The sequence below is a fragment of the Ctenopharyngodon idella genome, chromosome 21 (genome assembly GCF_019924925.1).
Source record: "Ctenopharyngodon idella isolate HZGC_01 chromosome 21, HZGC01, whole genome shotgun sequence".
NCBI classification, from domain to species: Eukaryota; Metazoa; Chordata; class Actinopteri; order Cypriniformes; family Xenocyprididae; genus Ctenopharyngodon; species Ctenopharyngodon idella.
In genome coordinates, this window is record NC_067240.1 from 15,406,237 (window position 1) to 15,423,725 (window position 17,489).

Sequence of the window (17,489 nt, forward strand, 5' to 3'; positions counted from 1 at the left end):
TTTCTTATCTCTGTGACAGATTTCACTTATTTTTCTCATATGAACACATACATCAGTAGAAATGATGTGTTGGGGGAACCCTGCTCAGCATCCCATGAGATCTATTTTTCCTGCTGTTATGTTCCTGCTATTTTTCCACAGTTATGTATCTTTACATTCAAAACATGTATCATGAGAGGGACCACTCTTACAAGATTACATAACTCATAAAGAATAAAACAATTTTAGAAAATAAATTGTCTCATACACAGTACAAATAAAAATGCTTTGCAATGAAATCGCTGTGAACCGGAGACGTAGAGGCAGAGACTGCGTAGGAGAGATCAAACAAACCAGGCCACTCCAACAGAGACTTAAAGATCAATGTGCATCTCTCTTTCTGTGCCCACACAAGCGTTATTTCCATTTTACCAATGGCAGAACAGTTCTTGCATTTATCTAATATGCTCTGGATTATTCTTGGTTAGATGGGCTGAGGTGTGCAAGGAGGGTTTGGCATTTTTTCATTAAACATTTTAGAAATTAGGATTCAAAAGCATAATTTACAGTGGGGATATACCCACCGATTTTAACCATGGGCAGTTTTGTCTCCACCACATTATGAAATAGCTTAGAGCAGGGATGAATCTAATACAGAGGAAGCATCTACTATTGTTGGTATTTGTTTATTATTATTATTATATACTATTTATACATAAATAAATCAGTTAACTTTTCACTGGAACCTCTTATACTGAATACTTCTGAGGGTCAAAAGGTCAAAAGGCATGCACTTTCAGGAGTGGAATGGTCTACCACAGTTGAAATATGTCTCTTTTTTGATATGGGATGCCCACTTGTCATTATACCATTAATTCCAATAGAATCTTTTCAAGATTTCAATAGCATGGGCAAATCCTCTGTTACAGATCAATGAAATGCAACACAAAGTATTTATTTATAAATGAATTTTTTTATTAAAGGGTTAGTTCACCCCAAAATGAAAATAATGTCATTTATTACTCACCCTCATGCCGTTCCACACCCATAAGACCTTTGTTCATCTTCGGAACACAAATTATGATATTTTTGTTGAAATCCGATGGCTCCATGAGGCCTGCATAGCCAGCAATGACATTTCCTCTCCCAAGATCCATTTGGGTGAACTAACCCTTTAAGTCATTTTTTAGTCATTTTAAAATATTTGTGCATAAACTAATATTCATGAGCTAAACCTTCTGCACGACACTTTGAATCTTTCCCACATTTTTACAAATTAAAATTCTTTCTTGAATGATGTTCTAACATGGGCTCTTGTTTTTAGTAAAATAGCAGGCCAGCCTGCTCTGTGTCTTGTCTTTATTCTGAAATGATAGTGCATATGAAACATGCAAGTCATCAATCATTAATGAATTCCGAAGGTCTTTCAAGCTGTGATGGTTACCTTGCTGGCTCAGTTTCACAATTATTTTTTCGAGACAAGGCCGCGCTTACAAGAGGAGAGTGTTTCTGCTTGTTTTGGCACTGAATTGTGCACATGCTCTCAGAGAGTGAGTAGACACAGCTGAATAATGGATTTACTCTGTACAAGTGTGTATGTTTGGTGGCAGAGGGGCAGGTAAGGGGCGGGATGCTGATACTACTGTATGCATGATTCAGCAGTACATGTTATTCCAAAGGAAAAAATGTTTGTCTTTGTAAGATGTATGTTTGTCTTTTGAAAGTTCCTCCAACTTTGAAACAACTTTAAGCAGTGTGGGCACTAAAAAAACAATGCAGCCTTTTTGATGGTTAATAATTTTTTTAAAGTTGCCCTGACACACCAAACCGACGCTCGACACCCGACGGCCAAGTAGCACGTCCGTTCTGCGCTTGCATAAGAAGAAATGCCTTTCCGTACCAGCAGGTGGCAGTAGCTGAACAGCCAATCAAAATGATCAGATGGCCGACTGACCGACGAGCTCCGACACCGATTCAACATGTCGAATCAGCCAAAGAAAATCCGTCGAGGACCAACTTCAGCCGACGGTGCGGAACACACTGAGAAAACTTAAGGTAAATAAAAACTGCGGCCGACTGTCGGCCACTTAAGGGTCAAAAGATCAAAAGGCCTTCTCAAAAATGCATGCTGGCCTTTTCAGGAAAGGAACAGTTCATTCTCATTTCTCAAGCCCTAAATGTTTGTCACATGTAATGTCCATGGTTATTTTCATAAACTAAAACTGAAACTAAGACGAAAACAACTGATCTGATTAAAAGCCTTTTGAAAACTGAAATAAATTAAAAAATAAATGAAATTATTATTATTATTATTATTATTATTATTATTATTAATATATCATTACTAAAATAAAATAATAATTATCAAAAATAAATAATCGTTTTCATAATAAATAAGCTCTCAGCATGGTGGAAAAATCTGACATCCTATTGCAACTAATTTAAAAAAAGATTATTGTTATTAATAAAATGATTATATATTAAAAAAAAATATTCAACAATCAGTGAGCCATACTTGAAAATTTTAGGGGGAAAAAAAGTTCAATAACATTTACTTTTAAAATTAATAAATTATTCAAATGTATTTACAATAAAATGTATTCACTACAAGTCAGCAAGAAAGGAAAAACCTTTACTCACTTTCAAATGCAATTTGCTGCCAATCATAATCTCATGGGAAATATGTGACCGGGTACAACTGGTCTCAGAACAGCATAACAGATCTGCCGCTCTCTGCAGACAGACCTGACAGGTAGGGGACTCGCCAGAGCATCTTTTCTCCCTGCCCTGTCAGAGCTGGATGGTTAACGATACATGAGGGTCACTTTACTACTGCTGGCCGAGCAGGTGAAGAGCACTTTGAGAAAAAAATTGAGTGAAGACAGATGACATAGATTCATGCTAAAGTAAAGCCTTCGCTGAGGGGGCTCTCTGATGAATTATTCAGCGTTCCATCAGACGGTGTAATACCAAGACCTACTAGCAAGCATCATCATCACAGTCACACATTAGAAAAGCTTTCTAGCGCTGGAGAGACCTAAGCGGGAATGCCTGAAAACGGACGCCGAGGCTGCGTTGTTTCTGTTCCATACATGAGTAACATTGGTTTTGACTGTGTGCTGCTGCCAACTAACAATGAACTCTTGCTTGAACTGTATATACGCTTGTGAACTGTATGTTCATTTTATGTTCTTCCTTGTCGATCGTTTGTCATCTTCGCCTTATTTTTTGAGAAGCTTTATTTTGCTTCGCTTCTGCTATGATAAAGAGACATCTACTCTTTGCATTGCGTGTTCATGCATTTTGGGGGCGGAGCAATGAAGGGAGGGGTGTGTTTGTTTGGGTTGATCTCAAATATCAACAGTGTTCAACAATGATTCTCAGAAATTGCTTACTGCACCTATAAGCTATATAGAATTTTTAAAAAATCTATAAAAATGACAAAAGCACATAACAAACATACTAAAAATTTAACCACATGGCTCCTGCAGGTAAATAAAGTTCTTCTGAAGTGAAGCGATGCATTTGTGTAAGAAAAATATCCATATTTAACAAGTTATAAAGTAAAATATCTAGATTCCGCCAGACCGCCTTCTATATTCAACTTACTAACGCTATTTTTCTTACACAAACGCATCGCTGCACTTCAGAAGGCCTTTATTAACCCCCCGGAGCCGTGTGGAGTACGTTTATGATAGATGGATGCACTTTCTTCATACTCGTTGGTCCCGTTCACTGCCATTATAAAGCTTGGATGCATCGGGATATTTATTAATATAACTCCGGTTGTGTTCATCAGAAAGAAGAAAGTCATATACACCTAGGATGGCTTGAGGGTGAGTAAAGCTTGGGGTAATTTTCATTTTAAAGTGAACTAATCCTTTAAAATGAAAACTAAAGCTAATTCAAAATAATAATAACATTGGTAAGAGCGACTTACAAGAAAAGTATTTAATCTGAATACATAGCTATATTTGAATGGTCGTCAATGGAAAAATATGCTTTTTTGTAGCTACAGCATCTATCCAGCAGGGGATAACTAGACCATGCTAACCTGTTAAACCTTGACCCCTTGGCGTGAAAATACACACTCCGTCGCATTTACAAACTGAACATACATGCCATGAGTCTACAAATGGGCAGCGTGATGGTAAGTACAGCGGCTAATTTACTCAACAAAAGGCAGCAGTCTGAGACGCTGCTGTGGATCCCAGACTCCATAATTACTGTAATTACACAGATGGAGATGCATGGCCAGGCTACAGCAGACCCAACAACAACACACATGTCTAATAAATCAAATCATCATATTATATATATATATATATATATATATATATATATATAATCTAATAATATATATATATATATATATATATATATATATAATATATCAAACTACATGGCGATCTCTTTTTATTAAGGCAACACTTGCAAAGATTTTAATGTTGCTTTTTTAAACCTCAAAAATGTGTGACATTATGGAAGTAATATGACTAGTAAACTGTAATTCATGACTTTAAAAGGACCGTATTTCTAGTCTGTTGTCAATAAAGGTGTATTTGAGCATCATTAGTGGGACTAAAGTGAAAGTCAGGTTCGAGAAGTAAAATCCAGTAATTTTCCCTATAGGGGAATTGATTTTTAACGATAACCTTTAAACCTTTATTGACAGACCTACTGTGAGCTACGAGATTGTTAATAAATGGTATATGCTTTTGTTGAAGCCATCAGCCACATTATTTTAGTGTATTATCTAAATAATTGTGTGTTAACAGCAAAATTCCAGGTGAAATTATATTGTTGGAATCACATTCAGAACAATTTTTTTTCTAGCTGATGAATGATAAAAACATTGGCAGCCAATCAGAATCCACCCTGCTTTAAAGAGCTCGAGCATTTAAAGCGGCAGAGGACAAAACCGCAGTGCATGCTTAGAATAAACAGAACAATATCGTGGGTTGGTGTGGACACTAATAACGTTATCGTTACAGTTATCTTTATAGTTATCATTCTTAGTGTGAACGGGCCTTAAGAAGGTACACATACGACAAACGTTTAGTATACGAGTCCTCTCTTTCAAAAGGAGCTTTTGCACCGGATAGGAACTCAGTTATAGGAAATAGCCACTAGGATAGTTCCCCGAGAACTAATTTCTCCCCCGGGCCATTGTTCATGGTTGCATTTGCACCAGGAATAGGAACTCTGAAGCGGCCGACAGCGGCGTCTTTAAGCGCGGCATTTACAAATGCTAAAAACCTGTGGATGGAGGATGCTGTGATTGGAGCTGTGTTTGTTGTGTGTCGTGGGTTTCGTGATAACGGAGATGGAATGTAAACGCATAATTTATGGGACTGAAAGAGCAAAAAGTGGGGCTAAGAGATGAGATCTCCTATGACAACTTGCAGTGTTACATATTATCGAGACAGAGAAAAGAACTAATAATAGAGGTAAGTCCCGTTATCGCTGTTTTCCATGTTCGTGAAGTAAATATGTTTACACAGCTTTTTAAAAATGCCTGGTGCCGGTGTTTGACATGCGTTTGACCAATCAACATACACTTACATCATTGATAGTTCCTATAGTGCTGGTTTAGACCTTACTCTGAAGTAGGAGCTAATTTATTTCCCCCAAAAGGAGTTCCTACAACTAAAATCATTCCTTGTGGTGCGAACACGGCAATAGGAACTATGAAAAGGTTCCTCCGGTGTGAAAGCCCCTAAAGACTATTGTACATAATTAAGTCTATACTAACATACCGCAGCATTATGCCTTAAACACCTCCAGCAAAAAAGGTGGTGCAATTGTAACCAGAAGTTGTCCTCTTTCCTTTGTAAAAAACATTATAGACGTAATCAGTCAAAACAACGCTCTATTTTGACTGAACAAAGAGCTTGCCATCACTCATATTAACAGGCAACGAATACTGTTGTTCCTCTTCTGATATTATCTCACCTTACTTCAAAAGTGTTCAATCACCAAGCAAAGCTTGTCACTGACAGGCTGTCATTTCTCTGCTGTGTGTGAGGAGATGGAGATCTCTCAGTGGGCTCTTGTAAATCAAACTCTTTCCAGGAGGAGAACTAAGCCATCCGTTCTTGTAGGAATCTCTTTGTTTAGTCTCAGCGAGCAGATGGTTTATACTCAGAAGCATTTGACAGTTAGGTTCACTGTTTGGTTTGCCGGTTTTGATGAGCCACAATCAATGGATCACTTGTGAGAAAAAGGCTGTATTTAAATGCTGGTTTCGACAAGGGAATCTAAGAGTCTGTTTCATATCACGAACGGCTCATTTGATGAAATATAAAAGACGTCACTCAAGACAAAAAAATTCCATTAGTGCTGAAACACTAGGATGATTTATTTGGTTCCTAATTACACAGCACTGTGAACATAAGAGGCCCAAGGGACACCTCCACGACATTAGTTAAAATGAGCACAGTTACGAGCACTGAGATGGACAGGGGGCTAGTGCTAAATGACTAGGGAATATGACAGGGCTGAGGGGGATTAATTAAAAGTGAATGTGATGTGACGTGTTGCCAAGTATGGTGTCCAAATACTTGGAATTTGTGCTCTGCATTTCACCCATCCAAATGCACACACACACAGCAGTGAGTATTGAACACACAAACACACACCTAGAGCAGTGGGCAGCCATTTTTGCTGTAGCGCCCGGGGAGCGATTGGGGGTTAGGTGCCTTGCTCAGTTGTGGGTAATAAGAGTGGAAGAAAGCACTGTTCATTCATTCCCCCCACCTACATTTCCTGCGGGTTCTGAGACTTGAACCCACGGCCTATGGGTTACAAGCCCAACTCTCTAACTATTAGGCCACAAATGCCCAATGTGCTATAGCAGCCTAGGCTCATTAGAAAAACGTACCTGTGGGAACATTTTTGCAAAATGAAAATACGTAGCACCATGTACGTTTTGTGACAGTTTCAATGTGAAATGTCCACTGAGTGGCGCTAAAAGCGTGTTCAGTTTTTGACAACAGATGAATGTGAATATGGTACGTTTTTATTACGTTGGTTTTATACGCATCACCGGTGTTATTTCACTTTAATGGCAATGAAAAGGACCTATTAATTGCTATTAAAGTGAAATTACTGAACCTAAATATCCGATAAAAATACTCATTTTAGAAGAATATTTCAGATTGCACTTAGAGGCTTTTGTAAAAACTGTTGCTTAAAATTTTTGTGGAAACCATGATACATGTTTTCAGAATTCTTTAGAAATGCCAAAAAAAAAAAAAAAAAACTGCAATTGTTTGAAAATCTTTTGTACCATTATAAATGTATTTTTAGCTCTTTTGATAAATTTAATGAAAAAAAAAAAAAAAAATGTATTTAGATTTCTTAAAAAAAATTATTAATTTCTTAAAAAAAAAACAAAAAAACTTACTGACCCCAAACTCTTGAATGGTAGTGTATATTTCAGCTATTAACTTTTGAACTGAATAAACTAGAAACAAAATATAGTCAATGTCAGAGATTAGCGATGACAGTGTTCACGCATTACGGTTATTAAATACATTAAATACATTAATGCATTTCGAATTAATCAAAAAATGTTATTCAACAAAAAACTAAACTGCAATTGAGTGTCGTGGCACTTTTAATGCATGTCACTTGTTTGCATTTTAGACACAGAAGTAGCAATTTAACCGTGATGGCGGGCCACTGATAACCTCATGGAGGGCTGGATTTGGGGCCATGACTATAGCAGTTTGAAAATGGAAAGTGAGCAAGAAATAAAAATAGTGGAAGAGAGATGACAAAGTGCCTATGACCTGTAATTTCCACCGTCATCAAATATCCTGAGCCCTCACTGTGGCAACTGCAATCCTGTATTTGTGCAGAGAAGGATATCAATCAAACTCCACAGGCACTCTTCAGGTAACCACAACACTAGGGCTGTCACATGCTGAAATTTACTACAGTATATCATGATTTTCACACTGACACATAAACATTTGCCAAAGAAATGTAAACGTCTTACACCTTTACTCTGGAAATGATTCTCTTTTGTAAATAACATTTTTTATACATTTATCAATGATTTTATGACAAAAAAAAAAAACTCAAAACCTAAGGAGACATGGCAACACAGCATATGACACATATTTTAGTATTATGCAACTTGGACCACCCAGATGAATGACAGCGTTAGCCACTCATAACAAAGGGTCAGAGAGAGGGTGAAAAATAAATAAATAACTGCTGGCACAAGAAACTATACTAATATTTTAAGTACACATTATAGAATATCCCCTAGATTTCATGACCAAAGTTAATATACATATATAAGAGATGTGCTTGCTCACCTTGTACTTGCTGCTGTCCTGTACGGGGTTTCCCTCCCTGAGCCAGCTGACTGAAGGTTTGGGATTCCCGAAGGCCGTGCAGCTCAGAGTGATGCTGCCCCCCTCTTTGGCCTCCACATACTGCGGTGGCGTGTCCGTGAATGTTGGGGGAGCTGTGACACAGAGAAATGATGTGAAAATTCTCTATTTGTTCTCCATTATTGCCTGAAATAAATCAGCCTGGCGATAACAAGGCAGGCTCATTCATAATAATATTATGTCCTATGATATACGTGTCTTCTACAGACCCTGCTAAAGCATGACTCATGCTTCATCGCTAATGGGAGCCATAGGAGTTCAGAAGGCCGTTGGAGCCGTTAGCTCATATACCTGTGAATAAGAGTAACTCCTGACCATGAATCTGCCTCCTGCATACATATGCGGCCATTTATGAGCTCTTAGTATACAGTATATGAACTCTCTGCCTGGCATCTCTCTCATTGTTAATAATTCTGCATCTCCACCACAGCCAATTCTCCCCAAGCCTTGATTTAGTAGCAAAAATTTTACTTTCATTAAAATCAGGCCGGGGAAGGGGTGGCCATGCCATTCTGTATTGCATGGCCAGCAGTGTGCCTGGATATATATATATACTATATTGCCAAAAGTTTTGGGACCCCTGCCTTTACGTGCACATGAACTTTAATGACATCCCATTCTTAATCCACAGGGTTTAATATGGAGTTGGCGCACCCTTTGCGGCTATTACAGCTTCAACTCTTCTGGGAAGGCTTTCCACAATGTTTAGGAGTGTGTTTATGGGAATTTTTTACCATTCATCTAGAAGCGCATTTGTGAGGTCAGGCAGTGATGTTGGCGAGAAGGCCTGGCTCGCAGTCTCCGCTCTAATTCATCCCAAAGGTGTTCTATCGGGTTGAGGTCAGGACTCTGTGCAGGCCAGTCAAGTTCCTCCACACCAAACTCGCTCAGCCATGTCTTTATGGACCTTGCTTTGTGCACTGGTGCGCAGTCATGTTGGGTCAGGAAGGGGCCATTCCCACAAAGTTGGGAGCATGAAATTGTCCAAAATGTCTTGGTATGCTGAAGCAATAAGAGTTCCTTTCACTGGAACTAAGGGGCAAAGCCCAACCCCTGAAAAACAACCCCACACCATAATCCCCCCTCCACCAAACTTTACACTTGGCACAATGCAGTCAGGCAAGTACCGTTCTCCTGGCAACCGCCAGACCCAGACTTGTCCATTGGATTGCCAGACAGAGAAGTGTGATTCGTCACTCCAGAGAACACGTCTCCACTGCTCTAGAGTCCAGTGGTGGCGTGCTTTACACCACTGCATCCGACGCTTTGCATTGCACTTGGTGATGTAAGGCTTGGATGCAGCTACTCAGTCATGGAAACCCATTCCATGAAGCTCTCTACGCACTGTTCTTGAGCTAATCTGAAGGCCACATGAAGTTTAGAGGTCTGTAGCTATTGACTCTGCAGAAAGTTGCCGACTTCTGCGCACTGTGCGCCTCAGCATGCGCTGACCCCGCTCTGTGATTTTACGTGGCCTACCACTTCATGGCTGAGTTGCTGTTGTTCCCAATTGCTTACACATTATGATACCACTAACAGTTGACCGTGGAATATTTAGTAGTGAGGAAATTTCACAAATGGACTTATTGCACAGGTGGCAACCTATCACAGTACCACACTTGAATGGAAGCGATTGGAACACCTGAATTCAATGATTTGGAGGGGTGTCCCAATACTTTTGGCAATATATTGTATATATATATATATATAGCAGTATATATGCTGTCACTTTAAGACCTGACACACAGATCCATTATACTGTTAGTACTGAGGAGGATTTATGTGCGTGCAATTTCAGTGTGAGCATAAAATCTGCGGGAATGTATAAAATTATGCGCAATACACACAATCCCACGCCAAAATTCAAGCTCTGTAAAACCAACAATATTCATCCGGAGCAAATGAAATGAGTGTGTGAGGGGAGGCGGGTTTGTGTGTCAGCTCGCTGTCGGAGAGATGAGAGAGCAAGAAAGCACAGCTAGTATTGTGTCTATTTAGCAGAAAATGAGTATTGGAAGCATTTCAGATATTTCAGTATCGATATGTATCGAAAAATCTATATTTTGACAACACTTTTGACAAAAATGTATACATTATATATAAATTTCAACTTGCCAAGGTGGTTATTAGTAACTACGTTACATGCCACTGCTGAAATCAACCCACATTTGACGGGTTGGAGGGTGTTAATGTCAAGCCCTGTATATATATATATATATATATATATATACATATATATGGTAATGGGTGTGACAATGTTGATATGTTTGGTCTTGGCGGAACAGGTCTGCTACGCTGCTGTTTCCACCCATAGCAGATCTATACAGGTGGAGCTGGGAAAGTAGGAGGGTTTCTGAAAGTGCTACAGCAAATGCTAACCAAGTATTTAAATGTTAAGCACGCAAGCTCATTGGGTACTGATATTGCAGGAACTAATCAGCTGTGCCCTATAGAGAAGGATGTGATTGCAAGAAGGTTGAGCTAAGGACCTATCAGCCTGTGCCATCTAGAGTTTCAGGACAGAACTTAATGGGCTGGACAGCGCACAGAACCAAAAGATCAGGAACAATTCAATAGTTCTTCACAGTTTAGCTAACTCTTTAATATGAAATGTTCAAAATGAACTCTTTACCACTCCTGCCAATGGTGGGTGAACTGAGACCAGTTATGATTACACTAAAAACGAACGAACTAACAAACTAACTAACTAACTAACTAACTAACCCAAAGTTTTTAATTATTTTTTAACTATTTTAATTAATTTGTTACCATTTACAACACAAAAATTACTCTGTATAAATGTGACCCTGGACCACAAAACCAGTCATAAGGGTCAGTTTTTTTAAATTGAGATTTATACACCATATGAATAAATAAGCTTTCCTTTGATGTATGGTTTGTTAGGATAGGACAATATTTGGCCGAGATACAACCGTTTGAAAAATCTGGAATCTGAGGGTGCAAAAAAAAAAAATCAAAATATTGAGAAAATTGCCTTTAAAGTTGTGCAAATGAAGTCCTTAGCAATGCATATCCACTCACAAAAATAAAGTTTTGATATATTTATGGTAGGAAATTTACAAAATATATTCATCGAACATGATCTTTACTTAATATCCTTTTGGCATAAAAGAAAAATCGATAATTTTGACCCATACAATGTATTGTTGGCTATTGCTACAAGTATACCTGTGCTACTTATGACTGTTTTTTTGGTCCAGGGTCACAAATATTAATTAGTTATATATATATATTATTATTATTATTATTATTATTATTATTATTATTATTATTAACTTAATGCCTCCTAGATAAACTTGAAGGGCATTTGCTACAGAAAACAGGGCTATCGGGAGACATATGACAGACACTTTAGGAGCAGAGAATGACACTAGGGAGAAATTGTTTTGTCTCAAATGTGTTCAAATATTTAAGACAGCACTGTGACAAGAAGGTCACATTTTACCACATGGATCACAGGAACATCTTACTTTCCAGGAACACAGAAGATATGGGTTTGGCGATATCTCTGCACTTGACAGAGACCTGGACTGAACCCTTCTCAAGCTGAGCATCTATTATACATGACTCTAAATGTCAGTAAGAACTGGCTGTCTGTGAAACTACGGGGCAAATAACCTTGATTCAGCATTCTTGATTTAGATTGGTCTGATTATAACACTAATTTGCATACCTTTTTTTCAAATTGTTTATTAATTAAAACTTAAGGTTTGCAGTTTTTTGAAGGAACCCCCAAGATCTGGTGGCACATGACCAGAGTGCTGAAGGCAACATATCTGAGGCCAGCCGCTAAGACATCTGTGCAAAGCATGCCTCCATCTGCTCCGATTCTTCATTTACTGCCGTACACACTCTGACACACTGCTGACCTGTGATGGTGATTAAACATAAACACACACACACACACACACACACACACACACACACACACACACACACACACACACACACACACACACAGACAAGAAATGCTGACACAGACACAGGCACACTACAGGCTAATAAGGAGAATGTGTGTCTTAAATGAAAAAAACAACCTCATCTGTTGTTGTCTCATGTTTCACAGTTATTGAAAGCAGCTAATTGATAACATCTAAGTTTGACTTTGCTTTTCCATCTACATACCCATTAGTGGCAAAACATTCAGGCAAATCCACTTGACATTAGCTAAATGCCTGCCACAGCACGCCAAATGGAGGGAGAGCAACTGCCCGACACCTGCTGTGTATACAAATCACAGAATCACCAGATTGAAGTGCCCTGCTCCAACTAGTACTGTGTGATTTAATAAATATTCACAATATGTTTAAAGCGGCAGTCTGTAAGTTTTGCCTCTATGTTGCCATCTCTGTTTGAAACCTGCAGTTGCAGTTATTTGCAGAATCTTCATCTTTACGTGGGTTGTGCCTCGGCACGGCTCCTCAGCGCGGATGAATTTAATATTTGCTGTCAGTCACCCCACCGGTGTGGATACTGTACTTCGGAATCACAGATTGGAAGTATGACCAAAATAATAATTTTCACCAGAAAATGTCATCTGAACAAGCAAGTAACATGTCTGCCACTTTTGTTCTGACCAACTGAGAAAAAAAGCATTACAATCTAACGATCGCTTAGCTCAGATCACGTCAATCCGTGCAAATTATTATTACTGTTATACTTTGTTCTCTAATTGTTAGTTAAAAACATCAGCATTGCGTGACTACGTATATTTAGTGTGTAATTTCTGTACAGTCTAACCTCTAATGTTTATTTGTCATACCATACAATCCACCATCAAAATGATAAGTTTAATTATTGCAGCTGCTGTGAGAAAAGATTACAAATGATCAGTCACCTGCAGCATCCTCACATGCCATATATCCTACTAGCTGGGACTTCTTATTTATGTAAACAGACGTGACGCAATGATGCAAAGACGAACGGCGGCATGCTCAAATTTCCCACAGAAACCCACCAGTACCACTCGGATTAGAACACAAGCTTACCGTTTTGAATCGGGCTAAGGTAAGGAAATAGTTTTGAACACTGGCTGGTTAGGTACTTGCTCAAAAATTGATTTTGGATCATTTTTAACCAAAAAAAGTTACGGACTGCAGCTTTAAGATTATTACATTTTTGATTAAGGCAACGTATCATAATACAGATATATATTACTACAGTGATATTTAACCCGTCGCGCTTTTGGGGTAATTCATGGTCTGTTGAAAGTACCTTGTTGATGCTTTTACACTTTTAATGTCCTTTTAATGTTCGATGGTTGAAGGGTGAGTAGATTAATGCCATCTAATTGTATCCGGTTTTTAAAAAAAAATAATTTTGCGTTCATAGAGCGAGCCTTTCACTGATTGTTTACAGCTTATTTTTACTTTTACATTTTTACTGCTTGATCAATTTAACATGTCCTTGTGGGGGAAAAAGGAAATTGCTGACCCAAAACTTTAGATCAGTAAAAAGTGTGGTAATGTCTGCTGTTTACAATAAGACAATCAGGATGTGGTAGTTCACAGTCCTGCTGGTCTTGAGAAACAGGCGACGTAACAGTGCCCTTCAACAGGTTGTGCTTAGCTGTGCACCATAACAGAAGTACACAAGGGCCTTTAACTGAACCCAATTACAGTGTAAGGTCTGTGTCTTTATAATTATTCAACTCAATTTATTTATTAGGATTAATCCCTTGAGATGTACAATCTCATTTTCAAGGGGGTCCCAACATACAGTGTAACACAATCTTTGACTTTGCGTAAAACATGATTAATATGTGATTTAAATGAAAGTTCAGAATCAAGCCATTCATCAAGATATTTAATAGTATCAACTTTATGCAGAGGAGTACCGTCTTTACTTGATACAGCACAAGAACCAGTTTTGGATTTAAGTTTCTGTCTGGAACTAAAAATCATAACAAAGGACTTAGTTTTATTAAGCTCGAATTTATTATCCAAAAGCCAATCTTGTAAAATATTAAAATCAGACTGAAGAAATAGTTGAATCTGTAGAAATTCAGATTTAGATACAACAGTGTCATCAGCATAAAGTAGAACATGACAGTTATTGAAAATTAATGGTAAATTATTTACATAAATTATTTACTGTGCTAACGCACAGGCAAACAGTGAGAGTCCTGGAATAGAGCTGTTGAATTTGCCAAACGATCACCTGCTCACCCTCTGTGCGCGCACACACTTTTTGTCTTTTGACACTGCATAATAATCCCTCCGATATTTCCAAGCCTTTGAGGCAGGATGACATCATCTCTTTTGCAATGAGCGCGTGTGTCAGCCGGCAGCCGGTGATAAAATCACAAGCTCTTATCACAGGCACAGATTGTGAGAAGAATTCAGCTATAATAAGGCTCTGTGGTTACACCGGCCACACAGGCAGATGTTTTAGCACACACACACTAACAACACACGCATTGCACCAGTGAGAGCTAATTGGCAGGAGAAGCATGGAGAGAGGAGGCTGCATGGAGCTCGTCCCACAGGAACATCTTCATCCTGCTCATCTTCCTCTCAGGATCCTGTACTGAGCCAAGCATCTGTGTGAATGCTGCTCACTGGATTATACCTCATCAGATCACACGGCCTGTTTACACTCATGCAAATATGTGTGAACCACACCAGCTGTACAGTTCTTTCCCAAAACAAGCCACAATGTGAACTAATTAATTAATTAATTAATTAGTTTGTTTGTTTGTAAACCACCCACTGTAAAACTGAACCATGAATCTATCTGGGTATAAAATACATACTATAGACACGCTGTCACGCGTATGCTCTATTTTGGTTTAGTTCTAGTCCCTGTACCTGTTTCCTTTGTTCCCACTGCAGACACAGAGCCCGAGCCTGCCTCGATGCCAGAGCCAATGCCTGAGCACAACATCGCCCCTGAACCTAACACTATGTCTGACCAGATGTGTGAGCCGGTAACATCATCCGTGCCAGTAGGTGTCCTCATGGAGTTCGAGGGAATGGATTAGAGCCCCACCCATACTCCCACCACTGAGGGTGAGCTGAGTCTAGCCTCTGAAAAGTTATTCGAGGATTTAAATGAGGAAATTCTTTTAAATCACCGCTGGTCCCGCCCAGCTCCAAGTCTCCTGCATCTCCACTGGTCCCGCCCAGCTGCAAATCTCCTTCATCGGCGATGGTCCCACCCAGCCTCCCTCTCCTGCCTCCTCTACCTAAACCAGCCAGTTATTCAGCCCCGCTTCTGCGGGCTCCCATCAGTCCCTCATCTTCTTCTCTGTTAACTCCACTCTGCTGTACGTATCAGCCTCTGGCCTTCCAGTCTCCAGCTCCGCCTAGGTACTTGGATCCCCTGTCTTCACCTCGGGCCACTGAGCCCATCACACCACCTTGGCCTGTCAACCAGTTGGCTTCACCTTGGCTCTTCCCTCCTTCGGCTCCACCTGGGACCATCGTCCTTACAGCTCCACCAGGACCCTCATTCCTCCAACTCCTCCTTGGTCAGTCATCGCTCTGCCTCTGCCAGTGACTTCCCGGCCTTCAGCTGCACTTATTCCCTCCACCCCTTTGGCACCGTCAGGCTCCGTCTTCCCTCTGCCATGGTCCTCCGGCACCCTGGTTCCAATTTTGCCGCTCATCACCATGGCTCCATCTTGGCCTCCAGGACCTAGTGTCTCGCCCAGTCTATGTGTCTTCTCTACTCTGCCTGGGTCTCCAATTCTCCTGTCTCCACCACTGGTAATCGGACATCTAACTCCACCCTGACTTCTCCCACCATCTGTTCCACCATGGGCCTTTGTTCTGACTGTGCTCAAGGTTCTCAGTTGTCTCTTCCATCCATCGTCTCCTCCCTGTCTCCTCCCTGGCACCTTTTTTGTTTTGAACGAATCTCTTGAATGAAGATTCAATGACGAATACATTTTATAACACTCACTTATCTCCACCTATTATGTAATTGATACAAAGTTACTTTCAAAAGATGATTTCCTCTATTTTAATCGCTACCGTAGACCGAACTATACATAAACTTTTACCCCAGTACTTCTGTGATATTTGAATTATTGTAACAGAAATAATGATACTGTGGTGTTGATCATACACTATGATTGTACTTGTCAGACATAGACATAGCTGAATCGTTGTCGTTTAGGAAAAAGATCGCATGGATGTTTGAATCGAGATTGCAATATTTTAATGATTACTCATACAACTCTATAACACTAAAGTGAGTTTAGTGTGTTCAGAGCCATCTGTATGATTCATTTCTAATATTTAACAAAAGAAACACACTTGAACAAGAGCATCCAATTGTAATGGCTCAAACAAATGTAGCTTCTATGTTAATGATGGAAGATAAGAGGCAATTCAAAGAGCCAATTATAGCTGCAGCAAAGTGCTTTACCACAAAAGGAACATTTCTTTTTATATTTGGGAGGTTATGCTGATGTGAATGTAACTAAATTGCAAGTCCAGTCACACATGGAGGCCATCAGTGAGCAAAAACCTATTTTCTTATCTCTCAGACACTCTTGGTCAAACACAGATTAAATGTAAGCCGATGCATACTGAGAAGAGGGGAGCCTCACCGGAGACTGAAAGAGCAAACTGAATGCCTGGTAGACGAGGGGGCGTTTCAACAGAACCCAAAGAGAATAGTAACAAAATAAAGAGCATCACTGCTCTTTGCAAGACTAAAACCAGCCTTGCTGTCCCTGCTGAAACAAGCACTGATTCAATTAGCCCAAGATGAGAACTGACCCTCACTTCCTGTTTCTCTGTCTCTGTTACTTCCTTCCATGTCAAATGTCGAGAGTAGCTTGCCTCACTGCTACAGCAAGTGTGTTTTGTTTTCATATCTGCATATAGTTTCATTTTAGTGAATCAGTTTGTTCATTAAAATAAGAGATTCGCTGTTCAAATGAAGTCAAAGTCAAGTGAAACAAATAGTAAAATACTGATCTTCATCAGTAGTGTTTTACTCAGTTATGTACAGTAAATTATTATCTATTTTCTAGTTTTAATAGCAGTAAAATGAAGCCTAGTTTTTTTCTCCTTTCCCCCATAATTATAATAATGTGGCAACCTACAAAAAGTAGCTTTGCAGAAACTC

At 39.3% G+C, this 17,489-nt stretch overlaps 1 protein-coding gene across 17 annotated transcripts in view; it reads right to left on the minus strand.

The window, feature by feature from the left end:
• Positions 1-17,489, minus strand: part of igsf9bb (immunoglobulin superfamily, member 9Bb) — a 135,640-nt gene that overhangs the window by 68,948 nt on the left and 49,203 nt on the right. For all 17 annotated transcript variants that reach the window (XM_051878929.1, XM_051878927.1, XM_051878932.1 and 14 more), the window contains exon 4: positions 8,310-8,461. In XM_051878929.1, coding sequence (XP_051734889.1) covers positions 8,310-8,461 — 152 coding nt within the window. The remainder of the gene's footprint in view (positions 1-8,309; positions 8,462-17,489) is intronic.